The 24,344-nt window shown below is 42.5% G+C and overlaps 1 protein-coding gene across 1 annotated transcript in view; it reads right to left on the bottom strand.

Moving 5' to 3' along the window:
* LOC117527360 (xylosyltransferase 1-like) overlaps nt 1–24,344 on the bottom strand; it is a 178,520-nt gene that overhangs the window by 91,960 nt on the left and 62,216 nt on the right. Inside the window, exons 3-4 of the mRNA XM_034189670.1 lie at nt 21,685–21,857; nt 21,221–21,423 (exon numbers count right to left, since the gene is read on the bottom strand). Of these exons, the coding sequence (XP_034045561.1) occupies nt 21,221–21,423; nt 21,685–21,857 (376 nt within the window). The remainder of the gene's footprint in view (nt 1–21,220; nt 21,424–21,684; nt 21,858–24,344) is intronic.

Here is a 24,344-nt window from a genome sequence, read left to right as displayed (position 1 = left end):
ATGAACGACACATTCCACTGTTACAGGGGTTTTTGTCATGGAAACAGGAGCGGAGTAATTCCGTGTGTTGCGGCGGAGCCGCATGGCACAAAGCAACGCCGTGATGAAGCCTCACAGGACATGTTCTGGCATGTCCAGGTCATCCACAATTTCTCGCATAGTCACACGACTGAAAAGCCACCGAAAGCCGTCTGAAAGTCATTTGAAAGCCGTCCTGTGAGACCAACACGGAGGTGGTTTTGTGCCGCGCCATGAGCGGCACGGTGGCGCATTCCTCCGCTCCTCTTTCCATGAAAAAAAAATCCTGCAACAGTGGAATGTGCCGAAAAAGTGCTTATGTCCACGCCTTCTGCCTTTCTTGTGGAAGTCAGATGACGTCCCGGATCAACAAAGCTTCACGTTGGAAATGATCTGGTTGTTTGAGCGGGGTTTCAGCTTGTCGATCGGCGCTCGAAGTGCACCGCGCTCTCAGAGGCTGTGGGCGATCTTTAAACTGGCTGGAGCACTCCTTAATCTGTATAATCCCCATAAAATCGTCGCTGTAAGGAATCTGAATTTTCCGAATGGTGTCCACCTGGAGGTCTCTCACAGTTCCTGGAAAAATTTGTTGCAGCAAAGCTCCCAATCGTTCAGACATTTTATTGGCAAAAAAAATCCGACGAGAGGGGTGGACCACTGCTCACACAAAGACCCGCGAGTCACAGCTCCAGAACACGTACCATGTTTTGAAGGACATGGCCTTACAACTCTACGTCATGAGGCACGTAAATGTGCTTGCTGACCTCACGTGGAAATACATAAAAACATATATCACCTTTGCCACGGGCTGGAGCGAGTGAACAGAGCGCACAACGGCAGGCTGCTCCATGTTTAAAGTACCGTCTGATCATGTGAACACTCAGCTGGTGATATGAATGTCACATCACCCACCTGAGCTATGGTCCACATGACGCAGTGTCTCTCCTTCGGCATGCCGTTGCTGGACATGTGCGCAGGGCCAGCAGATGTGGACATGATAAGCGTGCACTGCTTCATTCATGTCATTTCATGACTGTACATCTATGACCATGGGTCATATACAGAGGAAAAGAAGATTCATACTTGTATTGTCTGCTCAATAAGAGGGATTCAATAAACTGCTGTGTTTTTTATGATGTGTGGGTTTTATTTTTTCTCCAGCAGCGATATGTTCTAACTGCTCGCACTGTGTTCCTGCACGCGCACGAAGGTGCACAAAACTGTTGCCGCTGTATTGTGCATGCCTGTCCGACCGTATGTCCCTCCCAACAGCAGTTGGAATGTTTCGCAGTTCCCCACTTTAGTTTTTGTTCATGGATTTTTTTTCCCAGTTTCTGCTTCTTACGCCCAACGTCGTGTTATGTGTGAAGGGGCCCTTAACAGCGGGCAGAAGAGACATAACGTTGGGTGTTACATTTGAAAGAACACCGGTGGCATCCACTGCAATGTATGAAATTGGTTTTCTGATCATGGTGCAGCTGTTTCAGCCTTTGACTCCCATCCCCTGCAGTCATTTTTAAGCCAAATGAAAAACTGTTTAGTTTCATCTGAATCTTCTTTTTCTGTAAAGCCTGAAGTGTGTGATTAGTAATGTGTTTTTGTATCGCAGCCATAGATTATGTATGTACTAGACAAAGCCTGCGTGACGCCACCTGTAGGGTTACTATAGAGACCTGGAACAACCGAAATGTCAACCATGTTGAGAGCCCATCCCACACCAATTTACAATGAACTCATTAATGCATAAAGGGGTGGAGCTTGGGTGGCTCAGTGTGTGATGAAAGAAGCATGAACACACTCCTCTCTTCCAGTCCGAACCTGATCCAGCTAACAAGCTAGAATCAGCTCAGGTGTTTATTAAATCATATTTTTGGGGACTGCGCAGTTGTTCGCCTAATTATTAACATTGGTGTGGACATTAAAACGTATGAGCAGCTTATTTTCTCAGTAACTATGCATTTATTGGCTCTAACGGATGAAGCTACGGACAGTTGCTAAAAGTACTAACACTGTTAGCATTCAACTTTAAATGCAACAAGAATTTCACTCAATCTGTCTACTGCAACAGAGACATCTGATCTGTGAGGACATTTCATCACAACATGCCATAAAATACTCCAAAACGACAGACCCAGTGTAAACAACAGCGGGTGGCAGCTGCCAGTGAGCTCTGAGTTACGGTCGGCCAGTACAAGAAGCGGAGACACTCAGCTCAGCCGCTGTTATTCAAAGCAACCACACCCACAATTATGCAAAACTTTATGGCTTAAAATTTCTTAAACTAAGAAGTTAGAAAATAATTCACCCCCCCGTAAAGTTGTCATGGAGGAGGAAAATACAGTGCACCCAGACAGTATTCATAGCATTTCACTTTTTCCACATTTTATTATTTACAGCCTTATTCTGTCAGGACCTGCCCCAGCCTGGGGTTCATGTCTGGGTTTTCCCCTTATTTGGTCTAGGCTTCCACTGAGGGTTTTATAGTTTTACTTTTCATATTATTATATGTGGTCATGTGTAAGTCTTGGTTTGGTTCTGTTCGTTTCTGTACTTTGTGTAATGCTTCTGTTACCGGTTTTATTCCGTGCATCATTTATTTATGGTTTAGTCATTCATTGTATTACCTAGTCCCTGGTTTTGATCATCATTTATTTCCTATTTTGTCAACAGTTTGTTGTGTCATGTTTAGTGTATTCACTTCTTGTGTCACGTCCTCTCTTTTTAGTTATCACTGGTCTGTCACTCCTTGATTTGCCACCTTAGTTTTAGTTTTGCCCCTCTGTTTTGTTCGTGTTTATTATGGTTAATCAAGCACGTCACATTTTGCACCGTTGATTTTTCTGTCATTTAATTATCTTGCCCCAGTTCATGTTGCTTTTGCCTTACTGCACTCTCTTGCACTTACCTTTGTCTTCCCTGGTCACGCCCCCTTCCAGCACTCTCTGCACACCTGTTCCTCATTTCACACTCTGATTCTTCCACTAGTATTTAAGCCCTCACAGTCTCACAGTCCCTCGCCAGATTGTTGCATGTTGCACTTTCCAGCCTCACGCCTTTGTCCTGTTTTGCCTTGTAATATTTCTGACCTTGCCTGTGTTACCGACTTCCGCCTCGTCTTATCCCAGAACTCTGCACGTTTTTGACTTTGTCTCTGCCTCAGCCCTGTGAACTCCTGTTGCCGTGTATTTGGAACTGTTCTTGTTTTTTGGACTCCGCCTCAGGTTGCTACCTGCCTGTACCTCCACTACATTGACTGATTTCCTGTGTACCAAACCAATTGCCAGTTTACCAGATAAAGTTACTTTTTCCTTACTCCAACACCTGTGTCTGTGAGTCTGCATTTGCCTCCTACAACTTTCAGGGTCAAGCCACCACGAACCATGACATATTCCAAAATAGAGCAAAATAATTTTTTGCCCTCAAAATTTTAAACACCACACCTTATAATGACAACATTATTGTTATTAATTTTTTTTTTTTTTGCAAATTAAAAAACAAAACAAAGAAGAAATCAGAAGTACGTGAGTATTCGCACCCTTTGATCAATACTTTGTTGATGCACCTTTGGCAGCAATGACAGCCTCAAGTCTTCTTGAGTATCAATCAATCAATCAATTTTTTTTATATAGCGCCAAATCACAACAAACAGTTGCCCCAAGGCACTTTATATTGTAAGGCAAGGCCATACAATAATTATGTAAAACCCCAACGGTCAAAACGACCCCCTGTGAGCAAGCACTTGGCTACAGTGGGAAGGAAAAACTCCCTTTTAACAGGAAGAAACCTCCAGCAGAACCAGGCTCAGGGAGGGGCAGTCTTCTGCTGGGACTGGTTGGGGCTGAGGGAGAGAACCAGGAAAAAGACATGCTGTGGAGGGGAGCAGAGATCGATCACTAATGATTAAATGCAGAGTGGTGCATACAGAGCAAAAAGAGAAAGAAACACTGCATCATGGGAACCCCCCAGCAGTCTACGTCTATAGCAGCATAACTAAGGGATGGTTCAGGGTCACCTGATCCAGCCCTAACTATAAGCTTTAGCTTTAGCAAAAAGGAAAGTTTTAAGCCTAATCTTAAAAGTAGAGAGGGTGTCTGTCTCCCTGATCTGAATTGGGAGCTGGTTCCACAGGAGAGGAGCCTGAAAGCTGAAGGCTCTGCCTCCCATTCTACTCTTACAAACCCTAGGAACTACAAGTAAGCCTGCAGTCTGAGAGCGAAGCGCTCTATTGGGGTGATATGGTACTACGAGGTCCCTAAGATAAGATGGGACCTGATTATTCAAAACCTTATAAGTAAGAAGAAGAATTTTAAATTCTATTCTAGAATTAACAGGAAGCCAATGAAGAGAGGCCAATATGGGTGAGATATGCTCTCTCCTTCTAGTCCCCGTCAGTACTCTAGCTGCAGCATTTTGAATTAACTGAAGGCTTTTTAGGGAACTTTTAGGACAACCTGATAATAATGAATTACAATAGTCCAGCCTAGAGGAAATAAATGCATGAATTAGTTTTTCAGCATCACTCTGAGACAAGACCTTTCTGATTTTAGAGATATTGCGTAAATGCAAAAAAGCAGTCCTACATATTTGTTTAATATACGCTTTGAATGACATATCCTGATCAAAAATGACTCCAAGATTTCTCACAGTATTACTAGAGGTCAGGGTAATGCCATCCAGAGTAAGGATCTGGTTAGACACCATGTTTCTAAGATTTGTGGGGCCAAGTACAATAACTTCAGTTTTATCTGAGTTTAAAAGCAGGAAATTAGAGGTTATCCATGTCTTTATGTCTGTAAGACAATCCTGCAGTTTAGCTAATTGGTGTGTGTCCTCTGGCTTCATGGATAGATAAAGCTGGGTATCATCTGCGTAACAATGAAAATTTAAGCAATACCGTCTAATAATACTGCCTAAGGGAAGCATGTATAAAGTGAATAAAATTGGTCCTAGCACAGAACCTTGTGGAACTCCATAATTAACTTTAGTCTGTGAAGACGATTCCCCATTTACATGAACAAATCTATTAGACAAATCTATTAGACAAATATGATTCAAACCACCGCAGCGCAGTGCCTTTAATACCTATGGCATGCTCTAATCTCTGTAATAAAATTTTATGGTCAACAGTATCAAAAGCAGCACTGAGGTCTAACAGAACAAGCACAGAGATGAGTCCACTGTCCGAGGCCATAAGAAGACCATTTGTAACCTTCACTAATGCTGTTTCTGTACTATGATGAATTCTAAAACCTGACTGAAACTCTTCAAATAGACCATTCCTCTGCAGATGATCAGTTAGCTGTTTTACAACTACCCTTTCAAGAATTTTTGAGAGAAAAGGAAGGTTGGAGATTGGCCTATAATTAGCTAAGATAGCTGGGTCAAGTGATGGCTTTTTAAGTAATGGTTTAATTACTGCCACCTTAAAAGCCTGTGGTACATAGCCAACTAACAAAGATAGATTGATCATATTTAAGATCGAAGCATTAATAATGGTAGGGCTTCCTTGAGCAGCCTGGTAGGAATGGGGTCTAATAAACATGTTGATGGTTTGGATGAAGTAACTAATGAAAATAACTCAGACAGAACAATCGGAGAGAAAGAGTCTAACCAAATACCGGCATCACTGAAAGCAGCCAAAGATAACGATACGTCTTTGGGATGGTTATGAGTAATTTTTTCTCTAATAGTTAAAATTTTGTTAGCAAAGAAAGTCATGAAGTCATTACTAGTTAAAGTTAATGGAATACTGAGCTCAATAGAGCTCTGACTCTTTGTCAGCCTGGCTACAGTGCTGAAAAGAAACCTGGGATTGTTCTTATTTTCTTCAATTAGTGATGAGTAGAAAGATGTCCTAGCTTTACGGAGGGCTTTTTTATAGAGCAACAGACTCTTTTTCCAGGCTAAGTGAAGATCTTCTAAATTAGTGAGACGCCATTTCCTCTCCAACTTACGGGTTATCTGCTTTAAGCTACGAGTTTGTGAGTTATACCACGGAGTCAGGCACTTCTGATTTAAAGCTCTCTTTTTAGAGGAGCTACAGCATCCAAAGTTGTCTTCAATGAGGATGTAAAACTATTGATGAGATACTCTATCTCACTTACAGAGTTTAGGTAGCTACTCTGCACTGTGTTGGTATATGGCATTAGAGAACATAAAGAAGGAATCATATCCTTAAACCTAGTTACAGCGCTTTCTGAAAGACTTCTAGTGTAATGAAACTTATTCCCCACTGCTGGGTAGTCCATCAGAGTAAATGTAAATGTTATTAAGAAATGATCAGACAGAAGGGAGTTTTCAGGGAATACTGTTAAGTCTTCTATTTCCATACCATAAGTCAGAACAAGATCTAAGATATGATTAAAGTGGTGGGTGGACTCATTTACTTTTTGAGCAAAGCCAATAGAGTCTAATAATAGATTAAATGCAGTGTTGAGGCTGTCATTCTCAGCATCTGTGTGGATGTTAAAATCGCCCACTATAATTATCTTATCTGAGCTAAGCACTAAGTCAGACAAAAGGTCTGAAAATTCACAGAGAAACTCACAGTAACGACCAGGTGGACGATAGATAATAACAAATAAAACTGGTTTTTGGGACTTCCAATTTGGATGGACAAGACTAAGAGTCAAGCTTTCAAATGAATTAAAGCTCTGTCTGGGTTTTTGATTAATTAATAAGCTGGAATGGAAGATTGCTGCTAATCCTCTGCCCCGGCCCGTGCTACGAGCATTCTGACAGTTAGTGTGACTCGGGGATGTTGACTCATTTAAACTAACATATTCATCCTGCTGTAACCAGGTTTCTGTAAGGCAGAATAAATCAATATGTTGATCAATTATTATATCATTTACCAACAGGGACTTAGAAGAGAGAGACCTAATGTTTAATAGACCACATTTAACTGTTTTAGTCTGTGGTGCAGTTGAAGGTGCTATATTATTTTTTCTTTTTGAATTTTTATGCTTAAATAGATTTTTGCTGGTTATTGGTAGTCTGGGAGCAGGCACCGTCTCTACGGGGATGGGGTAATGAGGGGATGGCAGGGGGAGAGAAGCTGCAGAGAGGTGTGTAAGACTACAACTCTGCTTCCTGGACCCAACCCTGGATAGTCACGGTTTGGAGGATTTAAGAAAATTGGCCAGATTTCTAGAAATGAGAGCTGCTCCATCCAAAGTGGGATGGATGCCGTCTCTCCTAACAAGACCAGGTTTTCCCCAGAAGCTTTGCCAATTATCTATGAAGCCCACCTCATTTTTTGGACACCACTCAGACAGCCAGCAATTCAAGGAGAACATGCGGCTAAACATGTCACTCCCGGTCTGATTGGGGAGGGGCCCAGAGAAAACTACAGAGTCTGACATTGTTTTTGCAAAGTTACACACCGATTTAATGTTAATTTTAGTGACCTCCGATTGACGTAACCGGGTGTCATTACTGCCGACGTGAATTACAATCTTACCAAATTTACGCTTAGCCTTAGCCAGCAGTTTCAAATTTCCTTCAATGTCGCCTGCTCTGGCCCCCGGAAGACAATTGACTATGGTTGCTGGTGTCACTAACTTCACATTTCACAAAACAGAGTCGCCAATAACCAGAGTTTGATCCTCGGCGGGTGTGTCGCCGAGTGGGGAAAAACGGTTAGAGATGTGAACGGGTTGGCGGTGTACACGGGGCTTCTGTTTAGAACTACGCTTCCTCCTCACAGTCACCCAGTCGGCCTGCTTTCCCAGCTGCTCGGGATCTGCCAGGGGGTAACTAACGGCGTCTAAGCTACCTTGGTCCGCACCGACTACAGGGGCCTGGCTAGCTGTAGAATTTTCCACGGTGCGGAGCCGAGTCTCCAATTCGCCCAGCCTGGCCTCCAAAGCTACGAATAAGCTACACTTATTACAAGTACCATTACTGCTAAAGGAGGCCGAGGAATAACTAAACATTTCACACCCAGAGCAGAAAAGTGCGGGAGAGACAGGAGAAGCCGCCATGCTAAATCGGCTAAGAGCTAGTAGCTACGCTAAGCTAGCGGATTCCTAAAAACACGCAAAGTGAATAATGTGTAAATAATTTAGAGGTGATTCAGCAGAAGGAGTGCTTTAGTTAAGGCACGTAAGATTACACTGGGAAACAAATCGTAATCTAGATAACTAGATCAATCTAACTGCGCAGATTAAACAGCTAACAGATACAGAAAAACACCGCTGTGCTCCGGAACAGGAAGTGATACAATACCGCAGTGAGAGCCAACCACTGCGGTATATGATGCCACAAGCTTGGTGCACCAATTTTTGGCCATTTTTGTCCATTCCTCTTTGCAGCATCTCTCAAGCTCCATCAGGAGCTCAGGTTGGATGGGGAGCGTCGCTGCACAGCCATTTTCAGATCTCTCCAGAGATGTTCAATCGGATTCAAGTCTGGGCTCTGGCTGGCCACTCAAGGACATTCACAGAGTTGTCTTGAAGCCACTCCTTGGCTGTGTGCTTAGGGTCATTGTCCTGCAGAAAGACGAACCGTTGCCCCAGTCTGAGGTTAAGAGCGCTCTGGAGCAGGCTTTCATCCAGGATGCCTATGTACATTGCTGTATTCATCTTTCCCTCAATCCTGACTAGTCTCCTAGTTCCTGCCACTGAAAAACATCCCCACAGCATGATGCTGCCACCACCATGCTTCACTGTAGGGGTGATGCCTGGTTTCCTCCAAACATGACGCCTGGCATTCACACCAAAGAGTTCAATCTTTGTCTCATCAGACCAGAGAATTTTGTCTCTCCTGGTCTGACTGTCCTTCAGGTGCCTTTTGGGAAACTCCAGGTGGGCTGCCATGTGCCTTTTACTAAGGAGTGGCTTCTGTCTGGCCACTCTACCAGGCAGCCCTGATTGGTGGATTGCTGCAGAGATGGTTGTCCTTCTTGAAGGTTCTCCTCTCTCCACAGAGGAATGCTGGAGCTCTGACAGAGTGACCATCAGGTTCTTGGTCACCTCCCTGACTAAGACCCTTCTCTTGTGATCGTTCAGTTTAGACGGGCGGCCAGCTCTAGGAAGAGTCCTGGTGGATCTGAACTTCTTCCATTTACAGATGATGGAGGCCACTGTGCTCATTGGGGCCTTCAAAGCAGCAGAAATGTTTCTGTACCCTTCCTCAGATTTGTGCCTCGAGACAATCCTGTCTCCAAGGTCTACAGACAATTCCTTTGACTTCATGCTTGGTTTGTGCTCTGACATGCACTGTCAACTGTGGGACTTTATATGTAGACAGGTGTGTGTCTTTCCAAATCATGTTCAATCAACTGAATTTAGCCCAGATAGACTCCAATTAAGCCGTAGAAACATCTCAAGGATGATCAGTGGATATAGGATGCACCTGAGCTCCATTTTGAGCTTCATGGCAAATTCTGTGAACACTTATGTACATGTGATTTCTTAGTTTTATTATTTTTAATAAATTTGCAAAAAAAAAAAAAAAAAAAAAAAAACGTTTCATATTATCATTATGGGGTATTGTGTGTCGAATTTTGAGGAGGAGAATTATTTTTTTCATTTTGGAATAAGGCTGTAACATAAAAGTGCAGCACTGTGAATACTTTCTGGATGCACAGTACATCTGTTGTTACTTTAATGTCAGGCTATGTGAAAAAGCTTCAACATGTTAACATTTTTCCTGTGTTTGGCCACAGACAGAAGACAAACACACTCAGATCTACAAACAGAACTCCCCAACAGTCGCCTTTTATCAGTGTTTAGAGATGTTTCCCTTTAATGGACAGATCCCCAAGAAGGAGGCAATTAAGAATTTGAAGTGTCTCCTTTTTCAAAAATAATTCCAAACAACCTTCCTTTTAGGGGAATGGAAATAGGCTTGTTTGGGAGAGCTGGAGCATTTTATTTAGCCTTCAGCTGGAGTGAAAGGAAACAGTGTGTGGTCTGAAGAGGAGGGAGGATGAGCGTCGACCGAACGAGGACACACACGTGACAGAGGACAGCAGACACTCACATCACACTGATTATCTTTGATTACAGACATAAGAAAATGTAGGATTGTGTGTGAGGTTATAGAAATGTTTGTGTGACTGCAACACACTGGAATTTTACTGGAATTTTTTTTTGCAAAGTATGATCTATTTTGAAGAAAAAAAAGAAAAAAAAAAATATATATATATACGAGGTCTATTAGAAAAGTATCTGACCTTATTATTTTTTCAAAAACCATATGGATTTGAATCACGTGTGATTACATCAGACATGCTTGAACCCTCGTGGGCATGCGAGAGTTTTTTCACGCCTGTCGGTTACGTCATTCGCCTGTGGGCAGTCTCTGAGTGAGGAGTCGCCCACCCTCTCGTCGATTTTTTCATTGTTTAGGAATGGCTCAGAAACTGCTGCTTTGTTTGATCAAAATTTTTTCAAAACTGTAAGGCACAACTGAGTGGACAACATTCGATAAATCCAGCTGGTTTTCGGTAAAAATTTTAACGGCTGATGAGAGATTTTGGTCTGGTAGTGTCACTTTAAGGACGGCCCACGGCGCCTGACGGCGATCTGCGCTTCGAGGCGGCAGCGTCTCGCCGTTTCAAGTTGAAAACTTCCACATTTCAGGCTCTGTTGACCCAGTAAATTATCAGAGAACAGAGCACTTTCAGAAGAAGTCGGCATGAGCAGTTTATTCGGACATTCCATTGTTAACGAACATTTTGTAATGAAAGAACGTGCAGGCAGAGTCGCATGTCGGGCCGGACCCGACCGCGGGGGGTCGCGACAGGAAAAACACCTCCGTGTTGGAAACCTTAACGGGCAAGTTGGAACATGCCCAAGCTGTTAAACAATTTCTCAGTTACTCACTTGTTGAAAGCCATCAAAAGCCGCCTGAATTTTACAAATGGTTTTCAACACGGAGGTGTTTTTCCTGTCGCGGCGCACACAGATTCACCGAGTCATCACGGAAACGACTCGGCGAATTTGCGAGCACGTCTTTCATTACAAAATGTCCTTAAACAGTGGAATGTCCGCATAAAGTCCTCATGCCGGCCTCTTCTGAATCTTCTCTGTTCTCTCACGACGTCCTGGGTGAATTAAGACTTAAATTAGGATGTTTTCAGGTCAAAACAGGCCGACAACGGCGCCTGGAAGCGCTGCACGACGTCCCGCTGTGTGGGAAGTCCTTACAGCGACAGAAACACCCCATAATCTCTCATCAGCCATTAAACTTTTCACCGAAAACCAGCTTAATTTCTCCAATAGTGTCCACTCGGATATTCCTCACAGGTCCAGAAAAAATTTTGATAAAGCAACGCGCGCCGTCTCGAGCAGCGTGTGAAACAAAGGAATTCAGCCGAGAGGGCGGGACCACATCTCACTCAGGCCTGCCACAGGGGAAATGACGTCACCGACACGCGTGAAAAAACTCACGCATGCGCACGAGGGTTCAAGCATGATTGGTGTAATCGCACGTCATTCAAATCCATATAGTTAAAAAAAAATAAAAGGGTCGGTTTATTATCTAATAGACCTCATGTATGTATATATATATATATATATATATATATATATATATATATACTTCGATAACCATTCATCAGATAACTGAAAAGTTATCTTTTATGACAATAGACTGATAAACTGCTAAAAAATTTTTCTTTATTACAGATAACCGATAACGGATAAGTATTAGTATTGATTTGGACGCGGCCACATCAGATTACACTGTCAGCTTCTGATAAACCAGTTTCACTTTAAGCAACGCAGGGGCTGCTGGGAAAATTCAAGGATCACAAACACAAGAACACACGACAAATGAATAAATAAAAAAATAAAACTCCAAACACTGTCATCATCTTTCAAAATCAGTAAAACACAGTATTAGAAGTCACAGTTTATCTCAGTATTAGATACACCGTCATTTACAAACTAAAAGGTGCCGCTTTTTTCACACACTTTGAACCCTCTGGCTTAAACAACCGAAATACATCCATTAATGCATTGATTGGCAGAGTAAAATACGCGTAGTAAATATAAATTCTTACCTGTTAGTTTCAGTGGGAGTCATCTCAATAAATAATCCACATAAAGCATCCTTTTTAAGAATCCAAAACAGTGTCTAAATGTGAAGAAAAGTCCCTCCCTCTGTACACACAGCTGCGCCGTGAGAGCTCCTCTCCCCCACCGAGTCTTGACGATTAATTTACAGCCACAAGAAATAAAATAAAATATTAAAATTAATCTGTTTTGTTTTTGTGTTGAGTGGACGAATCACTGTAATGTCCAAAGTGAACCTGAACTACACTACCCACAATGCTCCTTGCGTTGAGCGACCAATCATGTTTTGCACTTAATGATGACGCCATCAGCAAGTGACAGGCAGCCAGTCTGCTCAGTGGGTATAAACACACCATAAACGGACTAAAATGTTTGATTTTAAGGTTTACAAACATTTTTGACTGTTAAAATTTACCAGTAACGAAAATGTTAGCAGACTGAAAGTTATCGGAACTAAATTTATCGGAAGATAATTGGTCCAATGATGGTTTAAAACTTATCTGAAAAGCTAATCCGAGAGCAAAACCATTAGCTTTGATAATTATCTGATATTGGATTAGCTGAACTGTGCCCACCACTGTGTGTACATATATATATATACGAGGGCTGTCAATAAAGTAACGGCCCTTTTTATTTTTTCAAAAACTATATGGATTTCATTCATATGTTTTTACGTCAGACATGCTTGAACCCTCGTGCGCATGCGTGAGTTTTTCCACGCCTGTCGGTGACGTCATTCGCCTGTGAGCACTCCTTGTGGGAGGAGTCGTCCAGCCCCTCGTCGGAATTCCTTTGTCTGAGAAGTTGCTGAGAGACTGGCGCGTTGTTTGATCAAAATTTTTTCTAAACCTGTGTGACACATCGAAGTGGACACGGTTTGAAAAATTAAGCTGGTTTTCAGTGAAAATTTTAACGGCTGATGAGAGATTTTGAGGTGATTCTGTCGCTTTAAGGACTTTTCACGGTGCGAGACGTCGCTCAGCGCTCTCAGCCGCCGTCGTCAGCCTGTTCAAGCTGAAAACCTCCACATTTCAGGCTCTATTGATCCAGGACGTCGTGAGAGAACAGAGAAGTTTCAGAAGAAGTCGGTTTCAGCATTTTATCCGGATATTCCACTGTTAAAGGAGATTTTTTAAATGAAAGACGTGCGGATGGGTCCGCGCGTCGGCTCGCAGCCAACGCGACGCTCCGCCACAGGAAAAACACCTCTGTTGAAAGCCTTAAGGACAAGTTGGAACATGTCCTGCTGTTAAACAATTTCTCATATACTCACTCCACTGAAAGCCATCAAAAGCCGCCTGGATTTTACAAATGGTTATCAACACGGAGGTGTTTTTCCCGTCCGCACGTCTTTCATTAAAAAAATCTCCTTTAACAGTGGAATATCCGGATAAAATGCTGAAACTGACTTCTTCTGAAACTTCTCTGTTCTCTCACGACGTCCTGGATCAATAGAGCCTGAAATGTGGAGGTTTACAGCTTGAACAGGCTGATGACGGCGGCTGAGAGCGCTGAGCGACGTCTCGCTCCGTGGGAAGTCCTTAAAGCGACAGAATCACCTCAAATCTCTCATCAGCCGTTTAAAATTTTCACTGAAACCAGCTTAATTTTTCGAACCGTGTCCACTTCGATGTGTCTCACAGGTTTAGAAAAAAGTTTGATCAAACAACGCGCCAGTCTCTCAGCAACTTCTCAGACAAAGGAATTCCGACGAGGGGCTGGACGACTCCTCCCACAAGGAGTGCTCACAGGCGAATGACGTCACCGACAGGCGTGGAAAAACTCACGCATGCGCACGAGGGTTCAAGCATGTCTGACGTAAAAACATATGAATGAAATCCATATAGTTTTTGAAAAAATAAAAAGGACCGTTGCTTTATTGACAGCCCTCGTATATATATATATATATATATATATATATAATATATATATATATATATATATATATATATTATATATATATATATATATATATCTATATATATATATATATATATATATATATATATATATAGATATATATAGATATATATAGATAGATAGATAGATAATAGCCGAGTGACCTCTATGTGTGTGTGTGTGTGTGTGTGTATGGCTTTGAACATGGAGAAACTAGAGAGAGCTGACATTGACTGCTCCGTATGCTTACGTATTTTGGGTCAAGGATGAATGTTGGAATCAATGGATACTCTGATGGCAGCACTTGAGAAGCTGAGTGAGACTGTCCTGGATCAAGACTAGGATTCAGGTTTTTATGACTTCCTGGACTCAGCCAACAGAAGTGTGTCTGTATGTGGTGAAAGTATTGAACTTGTAGAGACATTCACTCATCTCGGCAGTGACATGCATATCTCTGGAGCATCAGCCTTTGAGATCAATTGGGCAGTATAGAGTCCCTGTATTCACGACAAGACGAATCAAAAAAAGATGGTCACGTGACTCATGGTGCCATCTTGGGTTCAAAATAGCGTTCGCTGTTAATCTATCTGCATGTAAATCCTGCTATTTTATTTATTTATTCGCTGACTTGTGTGAAGCCCCTTGAGGTAACTCTGTTGTGATTTGGCGCTATATAAATAAAAAAAACTGAAATAAATTAAAATTGCTGAAAATGCCGGGTTGCTGTGCATTTGAATGCACAAATAGCCACAACAGGGGCTTCAAGATGTACAGATTCCCTCCAAATAGAAGAAAAATTTGGGAAAATAAAGTCAGCCATGTGGGATGGAAGCCGACATCATCGTAAAAGTTTTGAGAGGTAAATTTACTGTTCAGTCCCATGTACAGTAAAACTCACCTAACCATCATCGTATAAACAAAGATATTCACAGTCACCGGACAAAAAAAGTCCCAAAGTTATTGTATTGTTTTCCATGTAATAAACACCATATGTAATGGATTTTGTATAACGGATTTTTCACTCACATTGGCTAAAATGTCCCATCCAATCTTGATATATTTCCATTAAAAACCCCTCGCATGTGGGACCGGAGTCATTTCCGTGATTAAAAGCCCGACCGTTTACTTTTTTCAAACCGTGATCAGACTCGGAACCGCAGCCTGATGTGCACCTGTTAAATCAGACACAGCAAAAGGCTTTGATTTGACATTTTTCTGGTTTCACTCTTTCCTCCCATATTCTAATAGTTTTTTGCAGTGGCGCACGCTGATTACACTTCGGGATCACATACATTTGGCAGAAAAGTCTGTAAATTTAAAACATGGAGTCAGAGAAAGAGGAAATTGTACAGCTTACCTTTGAATTAGAGGTGATGATTGTTGAAAGAAAAGCTTGTGAGGGTCAAATTAATCCATAATAAAGGATAATCCACCGACGGAGAACTTTAAAACTGTCATGCATGTCGGCGTCATGACACAGAGTTACAGAAGCATAATCAGACTTTAATTTAATTAATAAATCATCATAAATCGCAAATTTATGTAAATTTGATAGCTTGACTATTTTTATGTTTATTTTGATAGCACCTGTACCTGGATGTTTTGCTGGTTAAATGACTTTAAAAAAAATGTTGAAAACATAAAAGGTTCATTTAGTAGATCAGCACAGTTGGGCCCAAAATGGCGCCATGTTCCGAGTTGATGCTACTCGCTCAATAAAGGGATCCTAGGGCACCGCAGTCTCGTTTGAACCCTGTGTGATATCACGGGATTTGACCACTTATTGGACCTCTCCTCCGTTCACATATATTCACAGCATAACTTCACATGGATAAATGGTGTACTTTTTTATTTTCGGCTGCAATCACAGAAATAGTCACTTTCCCAGTGGAGAAGGGAAGACGAAGCAAATGGGAGACATCGTGTTGTAAATGTTAGTCTGCACAGCTAACTAGAGTAGCTGCATTCTCTCGCCTGCAAAACTGCCTCGACAAGTTTGAGCTCCGGGTCATAAACAAACCGCAACACATGTCCGTTTTCCACCGCAAGTGTCACTTTTTCTTTGTAATTTCACTTTGTTTGCATGTAATTTGCCCAAAAACTCAGATAATGTGCCGTGTTTCTGTCCTCGGAAGTAGATAAATTATGACATATGCGTCATAATTTGCCCCTTTGGTGCCCGCCCTCAAATGAGACTGAGGTGTCGAACAAGCGCTTTGAAGACCTTATGGAGTCATGAAGTCACTGAACAGAAGCCTTTGGTGATGGCGATATCTTTTCAGGTGAACGAAGGTCATTTATACGTAGTAAAGTCATTTATAGTATAGGTCAGTTATAGTAAATCTTAGTTACAGAGGAACACCTAAGTTTTCTAATGAGATTTTTTTTTAATTCAAAATGAAACAGTAAACAAGTCAAACATGTATATTTGTCAGGATTTTTGGAAACTGCTACATGAAAACGAGCATGAGGACTCTGAAACTCATGAGAGTGCCTACATACTGAGAGCGGTGATGCTCTGTCAATGTAAAATGTAAATAAAAACAGAATACAATGATTTGCAAATTCTCTTCAACCTATATTCAATTGAATACACCACGAAGACAAGATATTTAATGTTAAAACTGATAAACTTTATTCTTTTTGTGCAAATATTTGCTCATTATGAAATGGATGCCTGCAACACATTTCAAAAAAGCTGGGACAGTGGTATGTTTACCACTGTGTTACATCACCTTTCCTTCTCACAACACTCAATAAGCGTTCTGGAACTGAGGACACTAATTGTTGAAGCTTTGTAGGTGGAATTCTTTCCCATTCTTGCTTGATGTACGACTTCAGCTGTTCAACAGTCCGAGGTCTCCGTTGTCGTATTTTGCACTTCATAATGCGCCACACATTTTCAATTGGCGACAAGTCTGGACTGCAGGCAGGCCAGTCTAGTACCTGCACTCTTTTACTACGAAGTCACACTGTTGTAACAGGTGCAGAATGTGACTTGGCACTGTCTTGCTGAAATAAGCAGGGACGTCCCTGAAAAGGACGTTGCTTGGATGGCAGCATGTGTTGCTCCAAAACCTGGATGTACCTTTCAGCATTGATGGTGCCATCACAGATGTTTAAGTTGTCCATGTCATGGGCACTAACACACCTCCATACCATCACAGATTTTGGCTTTTCAACTTTGTGCTGGTAACAATCTGGATGGTGTTTTTCCTCTTTTGTCCGGAGGACACGATGTCCATGATTTCCAAAAACAATTTGAAATGTGGACTCACCAGACCACAGCACACTTTTCCACTTTGGGTCTGTCCATTTCAAATGAGCTCGGACTCAGAAAAGGTGGCGACGTTTCTGGATGTTGTTGATGTTTGGCTTTCGCTTTGCATGGTAGAGTTTTAACTTGCACTTGTAGATGTAGTGACGAACTGTGTTAACTGACAATCATTTTCTGAAGTGATCCTGAGCCCACGTGGTAAGATCCTTTACACAATGATGTCAGTTTTTAATGCAGTGCCGCCTGCAGGATTGAAGGTCACGGGCATTCAATGTTGGTTTTCGGTCTTGCCGCTTACGTTTATAAAGTTCTCCAAATTCTCTGAATCTTCTGATTATATTATGGACTCACCTGTTTCCAATTAGGTGTTCTTTGAGCATTCATTAACTTTCCCAGTCTTTTGTTGCCCTGTCCCAACTTTTTTGAAACGTGTTGCAGGCATCCATTTCAAAATGAACAAATATTTGCACAAAAACAATAAAGTTTATCAGTTTGAACATTAAATATCTTGTCTTTGTGGTGTATTCAATTGAATATAGGTTGAAGAGGATTTGCAAATCGTATTCTGTTTTATTTACATTTTATACAACGTCCCAACTTCACTGGAATTGGGGTTGTAGTTGGGTTTGTCTGGAGGCCATGTCCACGTAGTTGGGTTGGTGTGGAGACTGTGTCCACATAGTTGGGTTGGTGTGGAGGCCATGTCCACGTAGTTGGGTTGGTGTAGAGGCCATGTCCACGTAGTTGGGTTGGTGTGGAGACCGTGTCCATGTAGGTAGGTTGGTGTGGAGGCTGTGTCCACGTAGTTGGGTTGGTCTGGAGATCGTGTCCACATAGCTGTTTGGTGTAGAGACTGTGTCCACATAGTTTGGTTGGTCTGGAGACCGTGTCCACGTACTTGGGTTGGTGTGGAGACTGTGTCCAGATAGTTATGGTGGTGTGGAGACTGTGTCCATGTGGTTAGGTTGGTCTGTGTGAAGCCCCACAGCTTCAGAGGAGGCTCAGATCCACAGACAGACCACAGACTCCAGGAGAAGGTGACCATGTGTTTCTGGCTTCCAGAAACAGAAAAGTAACGCTTGACCTTTCGAGTTATGACACCGCCAAGTTAAATGGGGTCAAACTGATATCAGAAAATGTGCGCACACGTGACCTTTGTCTTTGATGTGGCACACAGACACACAAACCTCTCCCACTGACTGATGATGTCACCTCAGAGCACATGGAGCTATTGATGGTGCCGCGCTAATGTTATATGGATTTTAGCTGGAAGGGAGTTCAGTGGTTTTGGTGGAAGGACGGAACAGGAAGAGAATTATTTATCTGTGTTTGTTTATTTGTTTGTGTTTCTGTTCTCATGATAAGCACTCATCATAAAAGAAAAGGTAAAAAAGCAGACATTTATTATGTCATTGTTCAACACTGTTCTTTAATATTAATAATTAACTTTAAGCTCGTTAAGATTTGAAATTTGACTTCAATGGTTAAAATCCATACAAAACTGCGCCCCCTCCCTTTTCTCAGCAGTCCACAGGCGGCAAACAAACGGGGGCTGATGTCTTCACACTGCAGTCCATGAGGACTCAGTCAGCTAGCAGTATATTGACCACGTTACCTAATCCATAACTGAGACAACAAACTAAATCAGGCTCAGAGGTCCGTGAGAGCGCTGCCTCTGCGCCATCAGGTCAAACACTGATTTAACAAATCAATGTGCTGTGTGGAACCATGACGGGATTTGTTTGTTGTGTTTTTGTTGGGTTTTAGCTAAAGCCGCTAGATGACTGTTTGCTAATAAGTGAATTGGGACGAGAGATGGGGAACGATTCTCATACACGGAAAGAAAAATCCATAAAAACAGAGTCCAATATCCGTATTAATGTGACGGAATTTTCCATATTGTTTATTTTCCCCGTGTTGAGTTTTTCCTGTAATGTCACAGTGTTGAACATCACTGTTGCCTGAACTCCATCACTAGTATTTTATAAATATTAGTTGCATTAATGGTTCATCACAGATCTCCATTTAGAGTCCCCACCTACTGAGAGCGGTGACAACTTGCGATCCGAAGCCATATTGTTTCCTATAGGTCAGTTCACTGCACACTGCATTTACTGTATTTAAGATCGGAAATGCCACAGTCGTACTTGTCTTATTGGGTTAATTTAAATCTAGGAAATATATAAAAAATTATTTACACAATTTGACTTTTAAGTAAGTAATTTAGTAATTTAAGCATGTGAATAGCAATCATGTATCTATACATCACCTGCTCCAATATCTGCTCCTTGAATGTGAAAATATGGATGAAAAAACAGCAGAAATCAAACATTTTAGACAGTCGACACATTTCAAAGGTTCATAAATGTTTGTAATCAACAACGGTTTAAGGCTTAAAGCTTTCAAATGTCACAAAACTGACCAAATTTAGTTTCTACTGAAATCCCAGCATGATAATGTCACTTTATTGTTGTAACGTTGCAAAATTACAGCTCATTATGATGAGGAGAACATATTTATCTGAGGGGGAATTCCATGGCGAGTATCACCTCTTCCTTCAAAGGCCAACGTGCAGAGGAACTGCAGGAGGAAACACGTGTGCACGTGTGAGGTTTTGAGATTTTGCAGGCCAAGATCAGCTGATCAACACAACTCGCACAATCTCAATCACTTCAAGCCAAACTATAGTATTGTCAACAAAACCGATGGATCGAAAGGTAAATTTGATGTAAACTATGAATCCTTGTTCTTTTCTATCAGGTACAACTTATTCCGTGACAATTTTCCATCTTTATTGTTACAAATTTTATTTATTTTTCATCAACAACAGACAACACTGTTGGTGTTTTTGGTTATGATCATCTACTGTGATCAAAAAACATTTTGTAAAATGTTGTCCTCGCCGACACGAGCGAGCTGCTCCGCCCCCTCCACAGCCTTTGACCAGCCTCCTCTGATGGCTGATGTTTATCAGCTGTCTCCTTCGTTTTCTATCTTCCTCAACTTTGTGTCTTTTTCGTCCACTTTCTGTCAATTTAGCAGGTCTGCCACGTTTCGCCCTCCCCTCCTCCATGTCTGTCATTTGTGAGATTGGTTTAAATTTCCGCCCCAGTGTCCTCGCACAGCTCGAGGGAAGCCCCCACATCTTCTATGACGTTGCTACCAAATGTAAGTCATGGCTTCTGATTGCTTGAATTTCATTCCATGTGAGGTAAAATTCTAAATTGTTTCCAGACAGCATGAATTTTAATCGTGTTGGAAATATAATATTATGAATCCTTTATTTAAATATGAAGAAATAAAAGTTATAGTGGTTCCAAAGAAAATTCTTCTTATGACTTAAATCTTAAAATATATCGCAGTGCTAAAATACCTTCAGCCACATGAGCACCGTCTTCTTCATAATTTGCAGTTGTTTAATTGGTGCAAAATATACAGTATATATATCTATATATATTATTATTTACATTAATCATTAAGATCCTACTGTCTTATGTACAATTTGTACATGTTCAGTAAAGGCCTATTTATCAATCAATCAATCAAACATAAACAATATTATGTTTTAACAGCGTGTGCAGGAGGGCAGACACTGTACTTCTCTTAACAAAATCTTTAACGCTGTTTGGATTCATTGAGAGGTTTTTAAAAGTGCAGGACTCTCCAGGAGCACGGCTATTTATCATAAATGACTTGATGTGACTGACTGACAATTTAATATACAGTAGTCAAATAGAAAATATCTTTTTCTCTTCTTTCACTCTAATACACACAATACATTTGATGTTACAGCAGATATACAGTGTGTGTGTGTATACATATATATATATATATATATATATATATATTTTTTTTTTTTTTTTTTGCAATCGCATGTGCTCAACTCCATGTACTCCATCTAAGTACTGTATGTGCTTTGATATCAGCTTCAGCACATAAGTGCTCATATTTGTGGCTCTAATATCACAGGTGGGAGAAATGTGGGTGGAGCTGAAATCACCTGATTGGGTAGTCAGCAGCACTGAGGTTAATGAAAAAGTCCCAGGACCAATCAGACATTTTGAGGATGTCTTCCATGCTTCGCAGGTACATGGTCAACAGGCTGGCCCCACCCCAAATGGTGGCCATCCGCCACGGCGTCAGTCTGACGTTGGGATACTGTCGGGTCAGCAGCAGGACTTCTCTGTGCAGGTAGTTGGACCGCTGTGACGACAGTGGACAGACAAGGTTAAACTGTGGACACCATCGTAACAATGAAACAAACTACTACGATTATCAAAGTATTACTCGTACACCTAATTTTACTGAGAAGCAGCCGCACTGTTTGCAACCCAAAAATATCCAGATGTTATTAAAATTCCACAGATATTATTAAAAGTTTCCCTTTAGGCTTTTTGATGTGTGTTACTTCAAATATGCACACCTCTGCCCCGTGAGGCACTCCGTGCTCCGTCTCTGTCTCACCTGGTCTACGTGGACGTAGTAGTAGTGGGACGTGTGGTAGATGGCTTTAAAGAGACGCTGAAACTGACGTGAGGCCCGACCGTGGACCACGAGGACGAAGGCGATCCGCACGGGAACAGGTGGAAGAGCGTTCAAAGGCTCTTCATCCAACTGCACATTCACGTTAACTTTACCTGGACAAGGAGGACAAATGTGTCGGCCGGTGAACCACGTCCACACTCCTCAGAAATACTGTCAGCTACAATATGCATTTTTTTTTTTTTTATTTCTGCAACGTAACGCTTCGGCTTGCAGGCATTTTGGCCAAATCGGAATCACTACACTTATCACATATTACAACAAAAATCTGTCCTAGACCCATAAACCAGCCCTCATGAGATATAAGAAAAAATAGGGCTGATAAATCCTAAACTTGTCCTATGAATTTTAACTGCCCTGGAAACTGTGGCAATAAAATCAGGGCAATATAAATCTTAAAACAGAGTGATACAAAAAAAAGATATTGAAAATACCAGGCTTTGTATTGCCCCACTTTTCATCCAATCAGGAGACCCCATTTCTTGAGCCCACCAATGGCATACCCCCATTTTGTGTTACCCTGGTGATATCTAATACAGGATCCAGATCATTTCATTCAACCAAGAGAGAGTTGTAGCCTCCCTAGCAGGGAGGATTCTACAGCTTGAGTCTCATGCTGAAGTTGTGAGACATCAAGAAGTTAGTGAAGAGGACTCTCATGAGTTCATAGAGAGACATAAGAACAAGACCACCACCAGGAAAACGGAGAGTGATATGAACCTGCTCACTGAATGGCTGAGTGGAACCAAGACGGAGAGAAGAGAGGGCTCCTTGTTCTTACGCCGGTGGAACTTGACAAATGGAGTTGACAATACTTATATGGTTCTTGTTCTCAGTTTTTTTTTGTGATATATTTTGATGCCTTTGGAATCCTTAAGTAATCACTATTTGGCCATAGGTACCACTAAGTATGAAAGGATATGGATATCATACATTTTTATATAATACCTAAATATGTAGATCTTGTCATTTGATTGGTGGATTGTATGTCTTTTTTTGTCCCACTGTATGGAAAAAAGTCCATCCATCCATCCATCCATTTTCTTCCGCTTTATCCGGAGTCGGATCGCGGGGGCAGCAGCTCAAGCAAAGCCGCCCAGACCTCCCGATCTACACACACCTCCCCCAGCTCCTCCGGGGGAACCCCAAGGCGTTCCCAAGCCAGCCGAGAGATGTAGTCCCTCCAGTGTGTCCTGGGTCTTCCCCAGGGCCTCCTCCCAATGGGACATGCCCGGAACACCTCTCCAGCGAGGCGTCCAGGGGGCATCCGGAAAAGATGCCCGAGCCACCTCAACTGACAACTTTCGACGTGGAGGAGCAGCGGCTCGACTCCGAGCTCCTCCCGAGTGACCGAGCTCCTCACCCTATCTCTAAGGGAGCGCCCAGCCACCCTGCGGAGGAAACTCATCTCGGCCGCTTGTACTCGCAATCTCGTTCTTTCGTCATGAGCCAAATCTCATGATTATAGGTGAGGATCGGAACGCAGATTGATCGGTAAATCGAGAGCTTTGCTCCCCTACTCAGCTCTCTCTTCACCACAACGGTCCGATACAGCGACCGCATCACTGCAGATGCTGCACCGATCCGTCTATCGATCTCAGGCTCCATCCATCCCTCACTCGTGAACAAGACCCTGAGATACTTAAACTCCTCCACTTGAGGCAAAGACACTCCACCGACCTGAAGAGGGCAAAGCACCTTTTTCCAGTCGAGAACCATGGCCTCGGATTTGGAGGTGCTGATTTTCATCCCGGACGCTTCATACTCAGCTGGGAACCGCCCCAGTGCACGCTGAAGGTCCTGATTTGACGAAGCCAACAGAACCACATCGTCCGCAAACAGCAGAGACGAGATTCTGTGGTTCCCAAACCAGACCCCCTCTACACATTGGCTGTGCCTACAAATTCTGTCCATAAAAATAATGAACAGAACCGGTGACAAAGGGCAGCCCTGGCGGAGGCCAACGTGCACTGGAAACAGGTTTGACTTACTACCGGCAATGTGAACCAAGCTCCTGCTGTGGTCGTACAGGGACCGGATAGCCCTTAGCAAGTACCCCGGACCCTGTACTCCCGGAGCACCCCCACAGGTACCCCGAGGGACACGGTCGAACGCCTTCTCCAGATCCACAAAACACATGTGCACTGGTTGGGCAAACTCCCATGAACCCTTGAGCACCACGATGGAGCGTGTAGAGCTGGTCCAGTGTGCGTGACCAGGACGAAAACCACACTGCTCCTCCTGAATCCGAAGTTCGACCATCGGTCGAATTCTCCTCTCCAGTACTCCGGAATAGACCTTACCGGGGACGCTGAGTGAGTGTGATCCCCCTATAGTTGGAACACACCCTCCGGTCCCCCTTCTTAACAGAGGAAACACCCACCCCGGTCTGCCAATCCAGAGGCACTGTCCCCGATCGCCACGCAATGTTGCAGAGGCGTGTCAGCCAAGACAGCTCCACAACATCCAGAGACTTAAGGTATCTCAGGACGGATTTCATCCACCCCAGGAGCCTTGCCACGAGGAGCTTTCAAACCACCTCGGTGACTTCGTCCAGGGTAATGGATGAGTCCGCCTCTGAG

The sequence above is a fragment of the Thalassophryne amazonica genome, chromosome 16 (genome assembly GCF_902500255.1).
Source record: "Thalassophryne amazonica chromosome 16, fThaAma1.1, whole genome shotgun sequence".
Taxonomy (NCBI): Eukaryota; Metazoa; Chordata; class Actinopteri; order Batrachoidiformes; family Batrachoididae; genus Thalassophryne; species Thalassophryne amazonica.
This window is presented reverse-complemented; position numbering and strand designations above follow the sequence as displayed.